This window comes from Microcebus murinus, chromosome 14 (genome assembly GCF_040939455.1).
Source record: "Microcebus murinus isolate Inina chromosome 14, M.murinus_Inina_mat1.0, whole genome shotgun sequence".
Taxonomy (NCBI): Eukaryota; Metazoa; Chordata; class Mammalia; order Primates; family Cheirogaleidae; genus Microcebus; species Microcebus murinus.
Window position 1 is genome coordinate 80,170,431 of NC_134117.1, and position 25,793 is coordinate 80,196,223.

Here is a 25,793-nt window from a genome sequence, read left to right on the forward strand (position 1 = left end):
TTAAAGGAAATCTCAAAAGCAGGTAGAGAGGAAAGACATGTTTTGTGGAGGTAAAATGACACAGATTATAGGGGATTTCTCCTTAAATGGGTCAAGAGGAAAGATAGTGGAACATTATATGTAGAGTTTTAAAAGCAAAAAAACTGTCAATATAGAATTCTGTTCTCAGTAATAATAATTGTCAGAAACAATGAGAAAATTAGGACGTTTCACATATTCAAAGGTGATAGATTTCATCACCAGCAGACCTGTACTATGAGAAATATTTTGATATCTGATGGAAATTTAGATGAAGAACAGGAAATAATGACTATGTGGTTATGTGTATAAGAGATTTTTCTCTATTTGAATCTCTAAGAACAATACTTTAAACAAAAATAACAAAAATGATCATGGGTTTATAACATATATGTAAAAGATATGGCAATTATAGCCTAAAGGCTAATAGGAGAGAAGAGAAAGGACACTGTTGCAAAAGTCATATTTGTGTAACATGCAATATTACTTTAAAGTATACTGATTAAAGATATTACCATATTGATAATTACAGAAAATGTAAATGATCTAAAACACCCCATTTAAAGGGGATGTTTCTACAGGAGACAAATACAGTAAGACCCAATAATATACTGCCTATAAAAGAAACATGTTAGATTAAAAGAAAAATAGGCTAAACAGAAAAGGATGGAAAAGTTATACAATGATAAAATTATTGAAAAGGCTGTAGTGCTGTGTCAATCAGATGAAATCAATTTCAGAGAAAAGAATACTAGTGATTAAGATTTTTTTCATATTGATGGAGATCCATTTATCAAAAGGATTTAATATTAAACTTAGGCTAGTAAGACTTTTTCAAAATATTTGTAGAAAAATCTGATAGAACTGGTAGGAGAAATAGATCCAGATACAGTCAGATTTCAACATCTTTCTACTAATAAATTAATAAAACAGGAAGTAGAAAAGAAGCAAAGAAACAGACTTGAATAAAACTAAATACTTTAATTGACATTTGTAAGCTATTCCTCTGCTCCTCCCCACACAAAATATTAATGAAACGGCAGAATATACATGCTTTTCAAGGGCAGATGAATATTTACCAAGGTATATCACTTTCTTGGTTATAAAACAAGTCTTAATAAATTTTAAAGGATTCAAATCATATAAAATATTTTCTCCCAGAAGAGATTTAAATTTACTTAAAAATCAATAACAGAAAGATCTGTAAAATCCATAAATTTGGATTGGAAACTAAATGCACTTCTACATAATCCAATTCAAAGAAGACTTCAAAGGGGGAAATTGGAAAGTATTTAGAACTGAGTATTAATGAAAACAGAATTTATGGGAAATTTTAAATATAGGAAATTTAGATATAGGAAACATAAGGTATACTTATGTTTATAAGTATATTGACTTCATTGTTTTCCATTTTGATCTTTAATCCTTTCTTCTGCTTGCTTTTGGGTTATATTTGTTCTTTTCTAGTATTTTTAAAATACTAGAAAATACTTGAAAGTGTCTGATGTCATTGATTTGAGATCTTTCTTATGCAACACAAGTTTCTGCTACAAATGCTTACTCCAAGAGAAACAGCTAAATAACCATTTATAAAGAAAACTCCAGGTCCTCAGATTGCTTCATTCAGTGAATTCTAGCAAACAGTTAAGTACCAATTCTACCCAAACTTTTTCAGAAAATTCAAGAGGAAGGAATACTTCCTAAATCATTCTTTAAGGCCAGCATTGCCCTATACTGAAACTGGACAGAGACATTAAAAGAAAAGAAAGCCAGTGTTTCTTATGAACATAAATGCACAAACTCTAAACAAAATTTTAGCAATTGGAAACAATATATAAAGGCTAATAAATCATGATCAAGTGTGCTTAATCACAGCCATGCTTTTTTCAACGTTCGAAAAACTGTATAATTCCCTGTGTCCAGGCCAACTTCATGTCCACGTGACCTGTGTAGTCACACACTGCTGCACCCTTGGAAGAAGGGGTCCTGTCCTTGGCTTAATGTCCTGCTGTTACCATCTTGAAATTCTTCACAGTTTTACATTTGAACTTGTGATTTATATGTAAAGTCTTAAGGGACAGTGGAGCATGTGTGCAACCAGATAGGATACTTTAGAACAGGGGTCCTCAAACTTATTAAACAGGGGGCCAGTTCACTGTCCCTCAGATTGTTGGAGAGTATGCACTGTGGGCCCGGGTCGAGTTGGCTGCTAAGCAGGACAGGCAGCGTCGGAAAAACACCCGGCGGGCCGGATAAATGTTCTTGGTGGGCTGCATGTGGCCTGCAGGCCGTAGTTTGAGGACCCCTGCTTTAGGCAGTGTGTTCCCTAAGCCATTGGTCTGGCTGTTTGATGTAGTCTGGGGTGTCCTGTTGATGTGAGTGGGTGACCAAGGTCAGGACCCTTTTCCGCACTGATGACAGCAGCAGCAAACCCAGCAACTGTAGCCCAGTGGTTGCAGCCCCCAGGTACTACCCACAGTGGAAGGGCAGCTTGCCTGTCTCTTCTCTTGAGTCTGTTCCTCTGGCACCTGCATGAAATATTTTCTGGCCTGAATACTGGGACAATAACCCTCCACCATTTAGGCAATAATCATTGTTAGTGAAGTATTATGGAACAAAAGCATACTTGTAAATATTGGGTTAAGGCATATCAGGCAGTTACTAGAATGCTTCAGAGTATAGACTGGTCTTGAGAACTGCTGCAGTATTGCAAAGGAAGTATCTGAATGCTTAGAAATAGAATTTGATGGAAAACATTATTTTCATATGGAATTTTAGATGAGCTAACTCTTAACAAGGAAATTAATTTTTAAAATGTTTTTTCCTTGCATTTGAAATTACAGCAGTAGACTGCATAACAGGTGTTTTGAATTCTATACAAATCATGAAGCCATTTTTGGTTTCTTGTACAGTTACAGAAAATGTCAGAGAAATCATTAAAATGCCATTGTATAATATAAATCTACATTTAAAATTAAATTCAGATTTACACAAAACTAATATTTATGAAGAATTAGTTTTAGAAAACTCCTCCAGAATATTTTTCTCTATATATGCTAAAAGTTATATTTTCAAATAATGTATCAGAAATCAGAAATTTAGATCACGTTGTCCCAACCCATAAAGTACTCTTAACAGCTCCAGTAACAGTTGTGTCAATTGAAAGAACCTTCTCAGAATTAAAATCAGTGAAAATTATTTATCTTGCATTTGCCAAGAATAGCTAGTGTTACTTTTAATTATATTAATAAATGAATTTGCAGAAGGGGGTGTGAGAAAAATCTTATAATCAATACATCATATTAACAAACTATTAGTAATTAATGTATTACATAGTAATTGTACCAAAAATATAATTTTATAATTTGTAAGTTTGTTGTTACTCATCTACCTTTATTATACATGTTAGTACCTAATAAAATATTTTTAAAGGAAAAGACATAATTTATTTGATTTCTTACTAAATTTTTCTTTATGCTCTTTGAGGAACTGGCCCCAAATTTTCATTTTGCACAGGCACTTTCAATTATGTAGTCAATCAATCCCTGCTCTGTATTTAAAAAAGAAAAACAGGTCAGATCCATATGTTTATTCAGAGAAGGCATTTGACAAAATTGAGCATCCATTTCTGATTAAAACTCTCCAATGGCCGGGCGTGGTGGCTCACGCCTGTAATCCTAGCACTTTGGGAGGCTGAGGCGGGCGGATTGCTCAAGGTCAGGAGTTCGAAACCAGCCTGAGCAAGACCCCATCTCTACCAAAAATAGAAATAAATTAATTGACCAACTAAAAAATAATATGTATACAAAAAAAAAAATTAGCCGGGCATGGTGGCACATGCCTGTAGTCCCAGCTACTCGGGAGACTGAGGCAGTAGGATCGCTGAGCCCCGGAGATTGAGGTTGCTGTGAGCTAGGCTGATGCCACAGCACTCACTCTAGCCTGGGCAACAAAGTGAGACTCTGTCTCAAAAAAAAAAACAAACAAACAAAAACTCTCCAATGAAGAATAGAAGGTACCTTCTTTAATCTGATAAAGGGATTCTATATGAAACTGACAACTGACATTGTATGTAATTGTGAAAAACTGAATTCTTTCTTTCCAGTATCAGGAACATGACAAGGATGTTCAGTCATGCTCTATAGTGTGATATAGTCCAACTAGTGTAATCAGGGAAGAAAAAGAAATAAAAGGAGGCCAGAGTGGAAAAGAAGTAGAACTGTCTTTATTCACAAAAGACATGATTTTATCTATGTAGAAAATCCAACCAAAAAAAAAAAAGATTGAAACAATTAAGTGAATATTGCTAGGCTGCAGGAGAGATATACAAAAATCAGTTTCGTATATACTAGCAATGGTTAATTGAAAATTAAAATTTTAGAATATTCTATTTACAATAGCGTCAAAATTTTTTTTGCAGATACATGGCAAAAAATGTGAAAAACCTCACTGGAAACTATAAGCCATTGCAGAGAGAAATTAAAGACTTATGTAAATGTAGTTCCCTGCTTGTGTGTCAGAAAGCTCAATATTGTTAACATGTTCTTCTTAAATTTCTGTCATTTAAGTCACCCAGTCTGCAGCATTTTATTATAGCAGCCTGAGCAGTCTCCTTGAATCGATAAATTGAAAACAATCCCAGTCTAATTCTGTGAAGTAATTAGCAGGCTTTCTTGTGGTAATTGACTAGCTAATTCTAAACTTTCTGTGAAAGTACAAAGGAGCTAAAATAACTGAAACTTTGAAAAGTGAAAGCTGAGTTTTAGAGACAATACTAATTGGTTTCAAGAGTCATTATAAAGTTACAGTAAAGTTTGTTAAGACTTGGTCTTTTTGGTCCAGGAGACTTTTCCTTCAATTTTAAGTTCTTCTGGTTTTATTAAGTTATGTCTTAGGACTGTTTCAGGTCAGTTTTCCTTAGGTTCATGGTGGTTCCTTTAAATATGTGGATCAGGATCAGGTCTTTTTTTATTTTTGGAGAGTTTTCTTAGATTATTGTGGGGCTTTTTTGTTCTTTTTTTTTTTTTTTTTTTTTTGTAAAAGAGACAGGATCTGGATGTTTAACTCAGGCTGGAGTACTGCAGTGCATTCATAGTTCACTGCAGTCTCAAACTCCTGGGCTCAAGTGATACTCCAGCGTCAACTTCCTGAGTAGCTGGGACTATAGGCACCTGCCACCACAGCTAATTTTTCTATTTTTTATGGGGATGGGGTCTTGCTCTTGCTCAGGCTGGTCTTAGACTCCTGGCCTCAAACCTACCACCTCAGCCTCCCCAAATGCTGGGATTACAGGTATGAGCTACCATGCCTGGCCAGATTATAGTTTTAATATTAGATTTATTCCATTGTTTTCTTTTTTGTTATTTAGTGACTGCAGTAACTTATTTATAATACATGATAGTTTTGTCTATTTAGTTACAGACTATTTATCCAGAACTTTCTGGTCCAGTTTTCTTCTTCTTTTAGTCTTTTTTGGTTGTTGCTGCTCCTTTTTCTCTTTTCATTCCCCTTTTTGATGCTATTTATTAAAATTTCATTCAAGTCTATTTTACCCTTGGGCTCTGTATTAGACTGCTCAGGCTGCTATAATAAAATGCCACAGACTGGGTGATTTAAATGACAGAAATTTATTTTCTCACAATTCTAGAGGCTAGAAGTCCAAGGTCAGGGTGCCACAGGGTTGGGTTTCTGGTGAAGTTTTTCTCTTTGGCTTGCAGATGGCGCCTTCTTGTTTTGTGCTCACATGGTCTTTTTTCTGTGCCTGTGCGCTGTGGTTGAGGGGATGGGGAGAGAGCAGGCGTGCACTCTGGAGTCTTCCTGTCAGAGTAAGGCCTTACTTGTATAAGCCCATTTAATCTTAATTACCTCGTGAAAGACCCTGTGTTTTGAGATAAGGCTTCAAAATATAAATTTTGAGGAGGATGCAGTTTAATCCTTAACAAGTTCCTTATAATTTACATCCTATTTTCACTCCTGAGTTTGGTCAGCCTTTTCCTCTGTACCCTATACTCCAAGTCCCTTGTGTTGGATTTTCCAGTAGCTTCAGCTTTGAACTACCTGACCTCAGATGACATTTCAGTATTTTCCCACTCAGAGTGGAAATTTCCCTTTCTGGGAATAACATTGTGTCTCATCACCTCTGAACCCTCTGTCTCCCGTATTCCATGTGATTGCCACAGTCTCCAGTTGAGTCTCTTCATAGGTGTGGACTGTCTTTTTTTTTTTTTTTTTTAATGTTTCTTAGTGGCAATTTGAAATTAGTATTCTTTGTCTCCTACTTATGCTACAGGTCATGAGTTATTATAGATAATCTTATTTATTTTCCTTATGTTAATCCTCATAGTTTTTTGGGGGATACATGGAGAAATAAGATGTAAGCAATTGCTGTTATCTTTTATACATTGGAAACCAAATGTATGTGTTCGAATACATAAATTTCTCTTCCCTTTTCCACTATGCAAGGCATTTTGTTTTTATTTTTTGCCTCAAACCTGTGAAATAGAAAAAAATGTGCACTTAGAATTATTTTCTTACCTGGAAATTGGACAGAACAACCAGAGTCAGCTGTGATAGGTCATTTGTATAGAGGTCTCATTTCATAAGAAATGTGTTAGTATTTGTATGATAAGTTCAATTTTTCTTATTTCTAGACATTTGGAAAGCTGATCATCTGAAAGAGAGGAACCAAGAAAACAAACCTACACATTTGTGGGAAGTTGTAGTCATGAATAACAAAATGCTGACTAAGGTACAAGGTAATGTTGTAGGAAAACCATTTAACTTGGACATAAATTATTTTCCTTTGAGAAAAATATTCTGTCAGTGTAACTCATGTGAAATGAGTTTCAACAGTATTTCAAAATTGGTTTTCAGTAAGAACAACTATTTAGGAAAAAAGCCTAATGAATTTAATGCCTGTGGAAAATTTCTACTCAGTATTAAGCAGGAAAAGACTCATACTAAAGAGAAAAGTGAATGTTTTACCATTAGGAAAACCTTCACTCATCATGAGGATCCTATGCAGCATGAAAAGATTCAAACTTCAGAACAAAATTTTGAATATAATACATGTCAGGAAACCTTCCTTGAAAAGTCAGTATTTAATACACACAAGAAAGAGAACACAGAGGAGAATGGCTGTGCATATAATGAATACAGCAGAAGTTTCTGTGATGGGTCTTCCCTCTTGTTCCATCACATACCTCCCTCAAAAGAGAGTCACTATGAATTTAGTGATTGTGAGAAATCCTTACATGAGAAGTCTACCTTTTTGAAACATCCTGGGGTACATATGAAACACTATGAATACAATGAGAGTGGGAATAATTTCAGGAAGAAATTATATCTGTCACAATTTGAGAAAGCTGATAAAGGAGAGAAACACTTTGAATGTAATAAATGTGGGAAAGCTTTCTGGGAGAAACCACATCTCACTCGTCATCAGAGGGTCCACACAGGAGAGAAACGTTTTCAATGTAATGAATGTGGGAAAACATTCTGGGAGAAGTCAAACCTCACTAAACATCAGAGGTCACACACAGGGGAAAAACCTTATGAATGCAATGAATGTGGGAAATCATTTAGTCACAAGTCAGCCCTCACATTACACCAGAGAATACATACAGGGGAGAAACCCTATCAGTGTAATGCATGTGGGAAAACTTTTTACCAGAAGTCAGACCTCACTAAACATCAGAGAACACACACGGGGCTGAAACCGTATGAATGTTATGAATGTGGGAAATCCTTCTGTATGAATTCACACCTTATAATACATCAGAGAACTCACACAGGTGAGAAGCCCTTTGAGTGTTCTGAGTGTGGGAAATCCTTTTGTCAAAAGTCACATCTTACACAGCATCAGAGAACTCACACAGGGGATAAACCCTATGAATGTAATGTATGTGGGAAAACTTTTTACCACAAATCAGTACTCACCAGGCATCAGATAATTCATACAGGGTTGAAGCCTTATGAATGTTATGAATGTGGGAAAACATTCTGCTTGAAGTCAGACCTCACAGTACATCAGAGAACTCACACAGGAGAGAAACCTTTTGCATGTCCTGAATGTGGGAAATTTTTCAGCCATAAGTCAACCCTCTCTCAACATTATCGAACACACACAGGGGAGAAACCCCATGAATGTCATGAATGTGGAAAAATATTTTACAATAAATCCTACCTAACCAAACATAATAGAACACATACAGGAGAGAAACCCTATGAATGCAATGAATGTGGGAAAACTTTCTGTCAGAAATCACAACTCACTCAGCATCAGAGAATTCACATAGGGGAGAAACCCTATGAATGCCATGAATGTGGAAAAGCTTTCTGCCATAAGTCAGCTCTAATCGTGCATCAGAGAACCCATACAAAAGAAAAGCCCTATAAATGTGGTGATTGTGGAAAATCTTTCTGTGTGAAGTCAGGACTTACTTTACATCAGAGAAAACACACAGGGGAGAAACCGTATGAATGTAATGAATGTGGGAAGTCCTTCAGTCACAAATCATCCCTCACAGTTCATCACAGGGCTCACACAGGAGAGAAATCTTGTCAATGTAATGAATGTGGGAAAATTTTTTACCGTAACTCAGACCTTGCTAAACACCAGAGATCACACACAGGAGAAAAGCCCTATGAATGTAACACATGTGGAAAAACCTTCTCTCAAAAGTCAAATCTCATTGTACATCAGAGAACACACACAGAAGAAAAACATTTTGAATGAAATGAATATTAGAAATGTTCAGCTACAAGTCAGCCTCCATGACACTCTAAGAATATTAAGACTATGGAGGAAGCTCTGTTGACATTGTAAATGTTCAGTAACCATCACAAACTGGCTTTATTTTACTCCAAAGTAATGATAGGGATAAATCCATAGACTACCATAATTATTTGTTGAGAAGTGATATTCCATTGAATGTTAGGTGGTTAATACTCGTATAAAACCTTACAGATTTTGTGAATTTGTGAAAGCTTTTGGCAAAAATACAGTCAGGATTGTGTCAGGGGAGAAATTTGCCAATTTAAGAAATATAAATTGAAAATTTTGCTTAGAAATAATATATTACAAGTTGTGTTTGGGGTTTGATGTCATAGGAATCTTTAGGAAACATTACAAACAGTATTTTGTGTGTGTGTGTGTGTATATATATATATATGGTGGAATGCAAAGCTTTAAAACTTTAAAAGTATTTTCAAAAGTTTTTATTAACATTTAACAAATAAAAAACATAGACTTACAAGAAGTTGTAATAAGAGTACCGAGAATTCCTATATGCCCTTTACCCAGATTCCTCTAATTATAATATCTTACATGTTCATAGTATATGCTCATATAGAAGAAATTTTGATGATACCATGCCACTAAGATACAGACGTTATTTAGATTTCACCAGTGTTTACATCGACCCTTTGTGTGTGTGTAGTTATATTAATATCAGGTTTTACCAGCTTAAGAATTGAGTAACCATCAACAAAACTAGGCTACAGAACTAAAAAAGATTCTGGGATCTATATTGCATCAAGATTCACAAAGGAAATTAGGATTAACTTTCAGGAAGTTTCCTTGTATTAATAACCACACCCTTTCTGCAACCCGACACCCAGCAACCACTTTAATATGAAACTTTTTAAAAGCATTGATAAATAGAATAATCAGAGCAATAATATTAAACACATATTAATTGTCCCTGAGGTATATAGGACTTATGTATGTAGTAATGGTTCTATATATATATTACATTTATTTCATAGGTATGATGGAACTTCACATAATTGTGAATAGGAAGTAGGTATCCTTGGGTTAATAGTTCTTATATCAGGCCCATCCCTTCTTCCTAAGGCTCTGGAGCAACAATTTAAAAGGAAACTCACAGAGATAATGTCTAACCATTTAAAAGTTATAAGTCAAAATATCAAAATGTTAAAAAAAAAAAAAAAGGCATTCTGTTCATGTGAAGATTTAGGCCCTTCTCCACATTACTTCCTTTCTCTTATCCATGGTTTATCACATGCCATGAAATGCCTTGTACATGAGTGAACACTCCAGGCTCAGCCTGAGTGACTGTCCATACTTTCTGTAAGCAGCTGCCCTCTAAGATAGGGCCCAGGAAGGAGACCCACACACACAGACTAGGTGCACTAGGTGCTGCTTAGGGCTGCGGGACTGTCAGTTCAGGGTCCAGTGTTCTTAGACAGGGATTTAGGCTCTCAGAGACTTGACAGTATAAGTAGCAGGGTTGAGGCTAAAACAGGGTTAGAATCAAGCTGGGGTGGGGCTTGGATTGACAGTGTAAAGGTTGTATGCTATGTCACACAATCAGATTATACAGGCAATTTAAGATTATATAATCTAATGATCTTTGATTACACAAATAACCTGTTTCCAACTTAGGAAACTAGAAAAAGAAGAGCAAGTTTAATCAAAGTAAGCTGAAAAAAAATTAGAGTAAAAATCAGTGGGAATGAAAAGAGAAAATCAATGAAACCAAAACCTGGTTCTTTGAAAAAGTCAATAAAATTGATAAATCTCTAGCCAGGTTAACTAAGAACAAAGAGAAGACACACAAACTGCTAACATTAAAAAAGAAAGCAGGGCTATCACTGCTATTCCCATGGATGTTAAAAGTATTAGAGAGAAATATAATGGACAACCCTGCCCATACATTTGATAAGCTAGCTAAAATGGACCAATTTCTTGAAAGATGCATTTTATGAAAACTCACACAAGATTAACCTGAATAGGAACGTATCCATTAAAGAAATTGAATCATTAATTAATAATCTGAAACAGTAGTAGAACCAGATGTGTTCTACTGGTTTGAATTCCACCAAACGTTTAAGGTAGAAATAACACCAGTTCTCTCCAGTATCTTTCAGAAAGTAAAAGCAGAGGTAATACTTATTAACTCATTTCATAAGGCCACTATTACCCTAATACTAAAACCAGGCAAGATAGTACAAGAAAGGAAAACTACAGACCAGTATTTCAAATAAACATAGATACAGAAATTCTCAACAAAATATTAGCAAATCATATCCAACAAGGTATAAGAAGAATTACATACCACAGCCAAGGAGGTTTTATTGCAGTTATGCAAAGCTGGCTCAATATTAAAAAATCAGTGTAATTCATCACATTAACAGGCTAAAGATGAAAAGTGCTGATGTGTATAGATTCAGAAAAAGCATTTGACAAAATTCAATTCCCATTCATGATAAGACTTTTCAGTAAAGTAAGAATACAGTGTGACTTCCTCAATTTGATAAAGAACTTTTACAAAATCTACAGCAAACATACTTAGCATCTAAAAAAATGATGCTTTCCTGCTAAGATCAGGAACAAGGCAAGGACATCCCCTCTCAACAGTGGTTTTCAGTATCATTCTGGAAGTCCTAGCTCATGTAATGAGACAAGGAAATAAAGGATATACAGATTGGGAAGGAAGAAATAAAGTTTATTGCCTTTTTAAAAACAACAAAAATTTCGTGACACTACTAATTATAGCAGGTTTGTAAGAGATGGTGCTCAGACAGATAGTAAAAAGAAACGAGGCATCAAGCCATAAAAAGACATGGAGGAACCCTAAGTGCATATTATTAAGTGAAAGAAAGCTAGTCTGAAATGAGTTTATACTGTTATGTTTGTGGATATATGACCTTCTGGAAAAGGCACAACTATGGAGACAGTAAAAAAGATTGAGGGTTGCCAGGGGTTTGGGGAAGGTAAGGATGAATAGGTGGTTTTTAGAGCAGCGAAAAATGTGGGTTCTGTGATGGTGCATACGTGTATTATACATTTGTCAAACGCCGTAGAATGTAAAACAGTGAATCCTAATGTAAACCTTGGACTACAGCTAATAATATGTATCAGTATTGGCTCATCAATTGTGACAAATGTACCCACTAATGTACGATGTTAATAATTGGGGAAACTGGAGGAGGGAGGGTGAAAGGTTATGGTAATTTCCTGTACTTTCTGCTCAGCTTTTCTGTAACCTTAAAACTACTCTAAAATATGAAGTGTATTAAGGAAATAAATAAATAATCCCTGCCTACATTTAGCAATATAGATGGGTAAAAACATCATTCGTTATCAGTTTTCCCATACCAGAGGTGGAGGTGAGGGATGTAGTCTCAGCATTTTTATGTCAACAACAACTAAGCATATTTTCAATTATAGCTTTTTCCTTTTTTAAGCATTATATTTTTAGAATATAAGATAATTAAGTTCCTTATTACCCTTTATAATATCTTGTTTTTGTACTGTTTTTGTCAGTGATATATCTCTGTACTGAAACTATAATCACTGTTAATGAACATTTGAATTGGTTTTATGTGTCCCCAATATATTTTCAATTATATTAATAATAACTGTGGCTTGAAATTAAGGCCCAATATTCTCGGTGCTCTTGATATTCAAGGCCAAGCAGGGCCCAAATGTCCTAACTGCAAGTTTCCCTCCCCACTCTGCTCCCATAGATGAGGTCCCTAGCCTTATAGTCCTTATCAAGGGACCAGGCACAGTTCCTGCTTATCCCTGGGCAGCAACATTCTTCCCCTGTGCCAGCCCTGGGAAGTATTCAGACTAGCCCATCACACCCTCCCTCAGCAAACAGGGGTCACTGCCCCCTTCAATGCTACAGAGCTGTTCCCCACAACCCCTGATCTTGCACTCTGCTCCCAGCCATGCTGCCTGTGTGGCCTTGTATGGCCTGAAGGATCTTCCTCACCTAGTCTGAGAGGATGCCCAACTGACAAACTCATGTAGATCTCCTCTTTGAGTGGCAGCTGTCCTGGGTTTGATCATTCTGTAACCCAGTCCAATTTTAACTAACTGCAGTTGGCTAAGAGGTTCCATGATATGGCCAAAGCTACTTGACAGAATCACCAATTGCAAGACTTGTGCTTTGGCCTGGGCCTGGGATGAACTTGATTTTTTGAGGGAGGGATGTCTCATACCTGTTCCCACCCTAAAATGCTATTTTCCACCAGACAAAAATTGTTCATTGGCTCTCTTCCTTTATGACTTGCCATTGAGTTCAGCCTGGTTGGCTGGTGGTCTCGGACTCCCACCTGTGAAGGTGGTGACAACACAGCACCTTCACTGACGAGCACTTGAGACCACTTTCTAAGGGCTCCAGCTCTCTGGTTACTGTGTACAGCCTGGTGATCATCACAGGCTGAGTGGAGTACCACACAGACCCCTGGATTGAACAATGCAGAGGGCTCTTTGCAAAATTTGTGGAAAGATAGGAGACCACTGGGGGAGGTAAGTATGATACCCAGTTGCCTAACAAGAGGGCTTGTTCAGTTAAGGGGATGCACTTGCCTCTCTTCTGTGCTGCTCCTTCCCTTGCAGACAAGGCTGTTGCAGACGATGGTTTCGATCCATCAACTTCTGGGTTATGGCCCAGCATCCTTTTGCTGCTTTATGCCTCTGATGTGATAAATACCCTAATCCTCACTGTAAGGGGAAAAACACCCATTTTGTCACCCGGTGAATGACAAATGCAGCGTCATCCCAGGATCTGTAAACCATGTGAAACAGTCATTGTTGAGGAGGCATCTAATCCTGATGATACCAATTTGAGGTTCTCTGGAGAAAGATACCAGATTTCTTTCCACAAATTGGAGAAACAAGATGACATTCGCCATGGTTTGAATGTTTGTTTTCCCTCCAAAATTCATGTTGAAACCTAAGCCCCAGTGCCTCAGCATATAACGGTGTGGCCTTTGGGAGTTGATTAGGTCATCAGGGCATGAATGGATTAGTGATCTTTTGAAAGAGCTGGAGAGGACCAGCTAGGTTCCTTTTTCCCCATTTCACCTTCTGCCATATGAAGGCACACTGCTGCTCCCCTCAGAAGGGCACGGCATGGAGGGGTTGGAAGCAGAGAACCAGCCCTCACCCCTGCTGGCTCCTTGTTTTTTGACTTCCCAGTCTCCAGAGTAGTTGTGAGAAGTCAATTTCTATTCTTTTAAACCTGCCCATTCTCATGCAGCACAGACTTAGAAATAATCTCTTGGAAATATGAGCACTTGATTAGCAATATTCTAATCTCTCATTTGAGTGTACATGAGGGATATGTTTGTTTTTTCTTTTTTTCTTTTAATTTTTTCTTTTTAATTTTGGCATAGTATGGGGGTACAGATTTTAAGGTTTCAATAAATGCCCTTTCCCCCCTCCCCCCACAAGTCTGAGTCTCCAGCATGACCATCCCACAGATGGTACACATGTCACTCATTATGTATGTATATACCTGCCCCCCTGCCCCTCCCACTTTCTCAATACCCTATTACTGTAGAACCTATCTGTGCACTTAGGTGCTGCTCAGTTAATACCAGTTTGCTGGTGAGTATATGTGGTGCTTGTTTTTCCATTCTTGGGATACTTCACTTAGTAGTATGGGTTACAGCTCTAACCAGGAAAATATGAGATGTGCTATATCACCATTGTTTCTTAGAGCTGAACAGTACTCCATGGTATATATATACCACATTTTATTAAGCCATTCTTGGATTAATGGGCACTTGGGCTGTTTCCACAGCCTTGCGATTATAAATTGTACTGCTATAAACATTCGGGTGCAGGTGTCTTTTTTGTAGAGTGTCATTGGATCTTTTGGGTAGATGCCCAGCAATGGGATTGCTGGATCAAATGGTAGATTCACTTGTATCGCTTTAAGGTATTTCCATATTGCTTTCCACAGAGGTTGAACTAGTTTGCAGTCCCACCAGCAGTGTAGGAGTGTTCCTCTCTCTCCGCATCCACGCCAGCATTTGTTATTTAGAGACTTTTTGATAAAGGCCATTCTCACTGGTGTTAAGTGATATCTCATTGTAGTTTTGATTTGCATTTCCCTGATGATTAGGGATGATGAGCATTGTTTCATATGTTTATTGGCCATTCTTCTTTCTTCTTTAGAAAAGTTTCTGTTCAAGTCCTTTGCCCACTTTTTAATAGGGCTATTTGATTTTTTCTTGCTGATTTTCGTGAGTTCTAAGTATATTCTAGTTATCAGCCCTTTATCGGATGCATAGGATGCAAAAATTTTCTCCCATTCTGTAGGTTGTCTGTTTACTTTCATGACTGTTTCTTTGGCTGTGCAGAAGCCTTTTAGTTTCATCACATCCCATTTATTTATTTTTGTTGCTGCTTTGATTGCCTTTGGGGACTTCTTCATAAACTCTTTGCCCAGGCCGATGTCTAGGAGAGTGTTTCCAGCATTTTCCTCTAGAATTTTAATAGTTTCATACCTTAGGTTTAAGTCTGTTATCCAGTGTGAGTTGATTTTTGTGAGAGGTGAAAGGTGTGGGTCCTGCTTTAGCCTTCTACAAGTGGCTATCTAGTTTTCCCAGCACCGTTTATTGAAAAGGGATTCTTTTCCCCAGCATATGTTTTTGTCTGCTTTGTCAAAGATTAGATGGCTTTATGAGGATGGTTTTATATCAGGATTCTCAGATCCATTCCACTGGTCAATATTCCTATTTTTGTGCCAATACAAGATTATTTTAATTAGTACAGCTTTGTAGTATAGTTTGATATCTGGCATATTAATACCTCCCATTTTATTTTTATTGCCTAGAATTGCTCCTGATATTCGGGGTCTTCTTTGGTTCCATACAAAGCGTAAAATTATTTTTTCTATATCTGTGAAGAATGCTGATGGGATTTTAATAGGTATTGCATTGAATCTGTAGATCAGTTTGGGTAGTATAGACATTTTAATGATGTTGAGTCTGCCGATCGAGGAGCATGGAATGGATTTCCATCTGTTTACATTCTCTGCTATTTCCTTCCTCAGTGTTTCATAGTTCTCCCTGTAGAGGTCTTTTACTTCCTTGGTTAAGTATACTCCTAGGTACTTTAATTTCTTTGTTGCTATTGTGAAGGGTATTGAGTCTTTAATTTGGTTCTCAATTAGATTGTTGTTGGCGTATGTGAATGCCTCTGATTTCTGTGTATTGATTTTGTATCCTGAGACTTTACTAAATTCATTGATAAGTTCCAGGAGTTTCATGGTTGAATCTTTGGGGTTTTCTAAAGATAATATCATATCATCAGCAAACAGTGAAAGTTTGATCTCTTCTGCCCCTATTTGGATACCTTTAATTCCACTTTCCTGTCTGATTGATGTAGCCAGGACTTCCAGCACTATGTTGAATAGAAATGGAGATAGTGGGCAGCCTTGTCTGGTTCCAGTTCTGAGTGGGAATGCTTTCAGTTTTTCCCCATTCAGTATGATGCTGGCTATGGGTCTGTCATATATGGCTTGTATCATTTTTAGGTATGTCCCTTCTATGCCTATTTTCTTAAGTGTTCGTATCATGAAAGGGTGTTGAATTTTGTCAAAAGCTTTTTCTGCATCTATTGAAAGAATCATGTGGTCTTTGTTTTTGCTTCTGTTTATGTGGTGAATTGCATTTATAGATTTACGTATGTTGAACCATCCCTGAATCCCTGGGATGAAGCCCACTTGGTCGTGATGAATTATTTTTTTGAGAAGCGTCTGGATTCGGTTAGCTAAGATTTTGTTGAAAATTTTTGCATCTATATTCATTAGGGATATTGGTCTGTATTTTTCTTTTTTTGTTGCATCCTTTCCTGGTTTTGGTATCAGAGTAATATTCGCTTCATAAAAGGTGTCGGGGAGGATTTCGTTCTTCTTGATGTTGTGGAATAGTTTCTGCAAGATAGGTACTAGTTCTTCTTTGTAAGTGTGGTAAAAAAATAAGTGTGGAGGAGAACTCCACAAAATAGTGATTAAAAATACAAAAGGTGGCCAGGCGCGGTGGCTCACACCTGCAATCCTAGCACTCTGTGAGGCCGAGGCGGGCCTCGCTCAAGGCCAAGAGTTCAAAACCAGCCTGAGCAAGATCAAGACCCTGTCTCTACTAAAAATAGAAAGAAAATAATAGGCCAACTAAAAATATATAGAAAAAATTAGCCTGGCATGGTGGCACATGCATGTGGTCCCAGCTACTCAGGAGGCTGGGGCAGGAGGATCGTTTGAGCCCAGGAGTTTGAGGTTGCTGTGAGCTAGGTTGACGCCATGGCACTCTACCCTGGGCAACAGAGTGACACTCTGTCAAAAAAAAAAAATACTAAAGGTCAATTAAAAATTTTGTGTGTTTGAAAGATAAAACTGACAGACTAAGAAGAGAGAAGACCTTACACAAATAAAATTAAAAACAAAAAAAAAGCACACATTAAAATTGATACCCCAGATCTAGAATGTATTATCTAATATTGGATAATACTTTACACTGTTAGGAACCACTATATGCCAACACGTTGGAAAACCTGAGGGAAATGAACAAATTCCTGGAGATGTATCATCTACCGAGATTCAACTGAGAAGAAATGGAAAAGCTGAACAGACCAGTAATGAGGAAAAGGATTGAATCAGTACTGATGTGTACTGGGAAGGAAAGCCCATGACTGTATGTCTTCATTGCCGAATTCTATCAAACTTTAAAAGTAGAATTATTATCGATTCCTCTCAAACTTTTCCAGAAATTTGAAGGTAAAGCAGTTCTTCCTATCTCATTTTGTGAGGCAGGCATTACCCTTATACCAAACCAGAAAAGAACACACACAACACAAAAATAAAACTACAGGCCAATATCCCTAATGAACATAGACACAGAAATCTTCAACCACATACTAGCAAACCGAATCCAACACCACATCAAAGGGATAATACACCATGACCAAGTGGCATTTATCCTGGCCTGCAAGGATGGTTCAACATACACAAATCTTTAAATGTGAAACACAACATCAACAGAATGAAGCACAAAAACTCTATGATCATCTTGATACATAGGTAAAAAGTATTTCATAAAATTTCCTCACTATAATATGTTCAATAAACTGGGTATAGAAGGAGCATACCTCAACACAATAAAGGCCATATATGACAAGCCTATAGATGACATCCTACTGAATAGGGAGATATTAGATGCCTTTCGTCTAAGATCTTGCTTGATCGTATATGAATGATCACACTGCTGTGATAAATGCTGAGCCAGAGCTGTGTGCACAGCATGTTAACAAGCACAGAAAAGGAGACTCTCCATGGGGCGTGGGGTCCAGAGAGACTTCCTGGGCATGACTGGGGCTTGAGTGTAAATGATGAATCTAGGTGACTAAATGGAGAGGAGAGGACACCCCACGAAAATTGTATTCAGGTAAGTACAAAGAGTTTTATCGAACTGAAGGCCATGTGGCAGGAATACTGTAAGACATCAACAGTTCTCATTAATCCAGTAGTTATGGACTATATACTTGCCTCAAACACTGAACTGGTGAATACCAAAATATTTCTTCTAGGGAAAATACAGGGTCAGGTTCATGCAAGCCTCTGGTCACAACACTTTTGTCAACCGAAAGACCATTTGTGACATATAGGTTCACTTGGCAAAATCCTTATAAAACTTACCAGTCTGAGTGTTGAGAGCTTGTCCTTCCACATAACCCTTTTCCTATATAGCACTTACAAGTCCTTTTAAAATTCTTGTGCAGCCTCCTGATCTGCAGAATCTGACTCATTTGCAAGTTTAACATTTCTCCTGTCATATTATCTTTGGAAATATTTCAGCCATCATTCACTGACAGGGTTTAACATTTTTCTGACATAAATTTCTTTGGCTTTCAGCCTCATGATGTGCCCCACTACATTTTTAAAATCAGTTTTCATCTTATAAATTCACAAATTAGCCATTTTTCATCTTTCACATAGTTTTATGACATACTATAGATGTTAATCTAGCATTTTCTGAGTAACCGCATGTGCAGATTGGTGTATTTCCTCTTGTTCTGGATTCACCATACTGTTGATTCCTTAACATTGAACTCAGGGCCAACAGCCTATAACTCACTCCTGAATGAAGTGTACCTAACACATATATTTTCTCCATAAGATGCATCACAGCCACTTGCACTTAGGGACACTAACTAGACAGCTCTTCAGCATCATCTTCCAAAATGATTTTAAACAGCAAAATCTTCAACAGAAATACAAAAATGTGAAAAATGGGACACTATATACACTCCAAAAGGACACTCATTTATGGTGTATGTTTACGATATGAGAACTGAAACAAGGCAGAAAGCATCAGCTTGTTAGACCTCAGCTGGTGTTATTTTCTTTTTAGCGCTGCACATGTCTGAAAATAACCATGAAAGTGCCCTGAGTTATAAATATATTTAGCAAGCAGACCATTTCACAAACACAGACTCTGAGTGACGAGGCCCGATGGTGATGTGACAGAAGCAGATGGCAGCTGTTGCTGAATGAAAAGATTTGCTGAATGAAAAGATTTACTCTTATCCCGATGCCTGGGAGCTGCCATTGACACATATTAAGCAAGGCAGTGGCATAATCTGTGTGTAGAAAAACACTTTTTCTAAATGTGAATTGTGGTTTGAAGAAGCAAAGATGGGAGACTGGTTGGAAGGCGGATGTATGAGCACGGACGGGAAGATGAGTGTGAATGAACTGAGCTGGGTAGAGGTCTGAGAAGGAGCTGACCCGAGAGCCCTTTGGGTCCTCAGGCCCAGGCACTGGGTGGACGTGAGTAGTGTGAGGGAGCACAGCTTCCTTGCCTAGGCTGGCTGACAAATGCCATGCGCTTTCCCTGTGTCCTCCTTGCATCCTGCCACCCCCACAAAACCACTCCCTGGCAACAGAGCACAGTAGTGAGATCATAGGTTTTAGAGTTAGTAGACTCTGACATGCAGCAGCCGTAGAACCTTCAGTAATTAAGTTATTGGCTGTTCTAGCCCTCAGTTTCCTCATCTGTAACATGAAAATAATAATAGGTCTTTATAATAGCATGTGGTCTCTTTGATGGAGAACCTAACTCAGATCTCATTTCCTGGCTTGCCCAGTGGCATTCTTCCAGAGAGCAGAGGTATTGAGCTTCTGGCCAGGGGCATCTGAACACTGCATTACGAGGCCCCCTGTGCCCTCAGAGGAGGTTCTTCTCACCCACTGTCACAGTCCCTCACTCCTGTCGACTTTGATTCTGGGAAGGGGAACATGCACTCATTTTTGGACTTGTTCTTATAAGCTACTTCCATTTTGCTAATACTTTTATTTTTCCCTTTGGTCATTTTTAATGGACACACATGCCCTACCAGCTGCTGCCTCTTGATATTATGGACTTATATGTAATATAAATATTGGCAACGGAATTCTACTCACTTGGGTCCTCACATTGCTGTTTGGGGTGTGGAATGGTTGGGCATCACCACGTTGGAGCCTGCATGGAGGGTGGGGGGGGAGTTTTTAATGGTATCAAACAGGAAATTTCAATATGATCCTGTTTCTGATACGAAAGGTTTCTATGTTCAGCTCCTACCCCAAATCTGGAAGTTCTTTTTCATACCAAAGAGTGCACCAAACCCTTTCCTCCACTGCTGTCCACTTTTAGTTCCACAGAACATGAGCTCAGAAAACAGGGATGGCTGTTGTCTAACAGAGTAAAGCCTCTGCCTTCAGCCTCAGGACCAAGAATAGAGGCAGAGGGGATAAAGAGAAGAGGAAGAGAGGAAGAGGGGGAAAGGGGAGAGAAGAACTGAAGGAGGGAAAGGGAAAGAGAGAAGAGACGGGAGAAAGGCCACTCCCTAGGGAATAAGTAGCAATAGGCAGAAATATTAGAATAAGCAGATGTCTCTAGAACACCATGGGTGAGGATTCTTGAAAGGAGCCCACTGCAAATAGGTATAAGTACCCCAGGACTAAGAAATTAGACATTGAAACCAGAATCCCTGGGGAAATTATGCATAGCATTTTTATTATTTTTCCCAGTTAACTCTACAGACAATTGCATGTAGCTCCTGTTCTGTTGGAAAGCATCTCAAAAACTTTCAATGAATCCCTTTGTTGTCTTCATGAAGTCCCAATGTAAGAATCCTGCTGAGAACATATATGTACATGGTGTGATGTGGGCAAAGCAGGTAAGGAGTCCTGCTCCAGAATGTGCCTTAAACTGACTTAAAATGGTCTGATTGTCCTTTCTCAAATTCTAATAATAATGCCTGTGCTTTTCCTGACTTGCCATTAACAAAAAAGTATTTCAATGACTATTTACATGTGGGGCATATTGTGACCCCACCCAGAATTGTGCCCTCATGACCATCACCTGGTCCTGACCCAAACCTTGGTCTGAGTGACTCTGGAGGGAGGGGATGGGGAAAGACATCACTGTCAGCACATGAATGCCTTGTCCCCAGCACCGTGCTTCCACGTATGTTCTTAATTAATTGTCCCACCAACTCTGATTACCATGTCCACTTTCTGTATAGGAAAGCTTGAGGCTTAAAGAGTTATGTAATTCAGTCAAGATTACAGATTAAGAAGAGAGAAAGGCTAAAATTCCATCGGAATTGTGCCTAGTGCCTGTGGTCTTCATGGGAGGTATGGGCAAACCTCAACCAAACCTAAGCCTTTGCTCTCGGCCCTGAATAGTACAGCATATTTCCAAACAAACTTCTTATATTAAATAATACCCTACTTCTAAGGCAGACCAATGAATAGTAGGAGTGATACTTGGTTATGGAAAAAGATGTAGAGATGGAAAATAAGTGTAGGCAAAAGAAGACAAGAACTGACACTGTTTTACCATGTTAAAGTCATTGTGCCTAAGATTGTCTCAGACCTGTGATGGTGCATTGCCAGGCCAAATAGGACACATCCTTCAAGAAGTGGCTCAAATGTTACCTGCCCCCTATGCTGTCCCAGCTTCATACTCCCCTCCCCTGAATCCCTTTAGCTCAAAAGGATTTCATACATGGCATTGCCATCTCAGGGCTGGATATATTCCCACCTTGCCTCCCTCCACTACCACCCACCCAGCTAGTGATAGCTTCTAAGTGGGTAGAAAATATCCTTAACTAAGTAGGACTCTGGTCACCATGCCAAAATCAACTCAGGGGACCACCTTGTGGCTGCAACCTCAGAACAGGTAAAAACAACATGCATCCTGCCAGATTGACCTACTAGTGTTACTCCCAGGTCAGTGATTCTTAAGCTTTTTGGATTGTTAATTTTAAAAACATCAGAAAGTTTTTGTTTACGTGGGCACAAGAGTTTAGCCAATTGTAGAGTTAGAGGAAACTCAGTCCAATTCCCTCACTTCTGTCAACAATTGCAAGCTCTCAGGTTCACCAAGCCCACCATGAGGTTTGACAGTTCACTAGAAAGACTCAGTGAAAGCTATTACACTTAGGGTAATGGATTATTATAAGGAAAAGATACAAACTAAAATAGCCAAGGGAAGAGCACATAGGACAGAGTCCAAGAAAAGTACCAGAAGTGGAGCTTCTGTTATACTCTCCTGGGGGAGTCAGGATGCATTAGTTTCTCAGCATCAGTATGTGACCGGACACACACAGGATTGCCAACCACAGAGGCTCAACTGAGCCTCAATAACCAGACTATCTTTTGGCTCTATTACATAGGCATGGTTGACTGTCTACATAGCTGATCTCAGTCCCCTCCAGGGGTAATCCAAAGCCCCCACTCCCACTCTCAATCATATTGTTAGACTGTCCAGTGTGACCCAAGATCTTCAGGCAAACACAGATTGTCTCTCAGAAAAGAAGCTAAGGTGAAAACCTAGCCCTCTCTTTGGGCAAGGATAAATTTTCTTATGCAGTGTGTTATACCTACTGATATTTACCATATTAGAAATTAAAAGAAAATATTAAAATGTTTATAAATTTATGTAAAAATTTGATATTATATGTTAACATAGATACATAGTTTTATGGAGGGAAAAACCATCTAAATTTTCCAAAAAAAAGAGAAATCAGTAAGAAAAGGATAGCAATATTACATAATTTGTGCAAGTGTCTTTAATGACTGGTCTAATTTGAGTCTTTTCAGGTAACTGTGGATATTCTTCTTTGATAGTACACCAAAACTTGACTAGATTTAGTTTCTTAAAGGCTAATTGTAATGTGGAATCTGAAATATATCAATGGAATTTATGTACTCTGTTACATGACAATTTGTTTATCTTGCACTTTACATAGATCTTTTATTCATGTATGCTTTTGTACCATCATTTGGAAAATATGGCTTCACTGAATTATGCAGATCTTCCAAATGTTGATTTAGTTAATTAACCAATGTCAAAAATTACATTTGTTTTACTGCTAATTTCATTAGAAAAGTTTACATACTGAGAATCTGTTAAGTTCATGGTAAGCACAAGTATTTAAAAATTATTTTTTCTTCAAAGCTAAGATTTTAAAATGAGCAATATATGTTTTCTTTGAAGTTAATTATTTTAACAAAATGTCACCAAATACCCAGGTTTAAATATTCACAATTTTTTGGTCATTCTTTTAAGGAAAAATGGTGTTTTATGAAAAAAGAAGCTAGTTCAGCTCACAACTCAACAATCACCCAAGTGCTTTTCCTCAAGGCAATCATCATTGGTAGTAGAAGTGTTTTGTGTATACTTCCCATTTTGTTATACAGAATATAAAAAAGCCATGAACTCAAGGGTTGAATTTTAATAAAATTAAGAATTTTTATTGGCTTATCTAGGATATTTTTAAGTGATGTTGGCATTGTTCTACCCAGCACTGCTTTTGCACCATCAGTGAAAAGGTTCACACAATGAAAAAGCTAAGTAATGTCTTAGTATTGCTATGAAAACAGTTTGGATCTCGCAAATTCCTCTTTCCCCTAAGAGTCTTGGAATCCCTGGGATGTGATGGATCATGCATCCAGAACTCCTATCCCATAACTGCTAAAGCTACATAGGCTATAACCTAAGGGTAGCTCAAGGTCTTCCCAATCTCTTTCCTTCCCCCTCCTCCCTGCCCAAAATAGGTCAGCATGAAAGAGCCAAAGGGACTCTTTAGCTTTGGAGATTCAACCTCCCTCACTCCTGATAAAACTGTCACTTTTCTTCAGTTATTTTAATGACCTTCTCCTCTACATTCCAAATATAGTTTCATCTGCTTTACTGTTCCAGTTACCTAAAATTCCAGTATGTCCTCCTGAAGAGCTTCCCCCCCCCCAAGAGTCCTAAAGTGCAGCTCTGTCCTCCTGAAGAGAGGAGACAGCTGGATTCCAATGAGACCACTGCAGCCACCCCTTTTTGCCACATGGGGTCACTACTAAAAATAAGCTCTGCACAGCATGACAGTGGACAGTTATCCAGAGCTGCTAGCCCTCTGTGGGTGCTGCTGGCTCTCTTCCCAGACCCACACCCTCGGCACCCTGTCCCAAGCCCACTCCCATCTTGGGATCAGGGTGTCCTAAGGTCATGGTCTTTAACTCACACTCCCTTGCTCAGCCACGTTCTCCAAACCGAAGCAAGAAAGAGTTGCCTGGAGGAACTGCACCACCACACACTGCTCCTCCACCCCTGCCAGCCTGGACCTCTGTCTTCCTTGCTCTTTGCCACCTCTGAGCTTTCACTGAGGTCTGTGTGGCTCAGCTCAGGCATTCCTGGGGGCCTCAGTGGGCACCCAGCATCCAACTTGTGAGACACAGAGGACTCTTAGCTTTGTCTGCCTCCAGCTGTTGTCTTTCCTTCCTCCTTTGTCACTCCCCTGCTATTTTCCCCATGGCTCTGAGTCTCCATATATCGTGTAGCAAAGTGCTATGATACCCGATGTTTGTTTTCCATTTTTTCTTTCTGTTAGGTAGGTAGTGAGGGATTCCAGGTCTCCTAGGGATAAAAGTGGGTGTTGTTGTGATTCATCCCCTGCAGATAGGCTTTCAGAGAGGCTCATGGGAGATCTACATGTGCAATAAGACTCATGTCACACAACTCCCAACTGTCCAAAGTGGTTCCATGGTGACATCTGAACCATGAAGGAGGTCCCTATCCAGCCACTATTAAACAAGACAGACCATAACCAACCTACTTTTGTGTTCTTCCTTTTGCTCTCCCTTTGCTGCAACAGTGGGTTCAGTTGTCATATGTGGCGTATGTATCTCACCCTGTAAACCTATATCTTGCTCTTGCCCTATAATCCTATCTTTTTCTCCTCAGGGAACCTCATTTTTGTGCTTGCCTAACTTTGGTGAATCTGATCATTCTTCAGCTATGAACACCCCAAGAACTGACATTTCAGACTGAAACTTGACATTTCTACTTTTATTTCCTTTATATTTCTGTAGGGTGAAAATTTCCTGTTTCCATTAGTTTTCCTTTATTTTCATTAACTGCTTTTAATTGTAAAAGAAATGAAATCATATGATAAAAATTGTAATGATAAAAATGCTATAAAATTAAAAGCAAGGAAGACCTCTGGCCTCCAAATCCTTGTCTCTGGAGATGTTATTTGTCTCTTATGTTTTCTTCCAAAAATTATCTATCCACATAACACGTGTCAATGGAAAAGAAGCCCAACTCTGTAAAATAATTTTAAAGAGATCTATTCTGAGTCAAATTTGAGGACCATGACCTGGAGTCACACCCAAGAAGACTTGAGCAAGTGGACTCGGTGTGGCTGGGTTACAGTTCGGTTTTATACATTTCAGGGAGATGGGTTACAGGTGAAGTCACAAATCAATACATGTAAGGCATACATTGGTTTGGTCCAAAAAGGTGGGTCATCTCGAAGGGTTATGTAAATGGAAGCCCTGCGGGTGGGGTTTAAGTCTTCCCGTAGTGTTAGGCCTGCCATTGAGTTACAAGGGGTATCTCCAAGAAGGTGGGGGGCATGATGAGGCATGTCTGATCTCCCTCCAGTAACTCAGCTTTAGGGTATTTCTGGGGTC

At 38.4% G+C, this 25,793-nt stretch overlaps 1 protein-coding gene across 5 annotated transcripts in view; it reads left to right on the plus strand.

The window, feature by feature from the left end:
* LOC142860946 (uncharacterized) overlaps nucleotides 1–12,099 on the plus strand; it is a 57,048-nt gene extending 44,949 nt beyond the window's left edge. For all 5 annotated transcript variants that reach the window (XM_076010355.1, XM_076010354.1, XM_076010358.1 and 2 more), the window contains one exon: nucleotides 6,669–12,099. In XM_076010355.1, coding sequence (XP_075866470.1) covers nucleotides 6,669–8,755 — 2,087 coding nt within the window. In that variant the 3' untranslated portion in view covers nucleotides 8,756–12,099. The remainder of the gene's footprint in view (nucleotides 1–6,668) is intronic.
* Nucleotides 12,100–25,793: the final 13,694 nt, after the last annotated feature.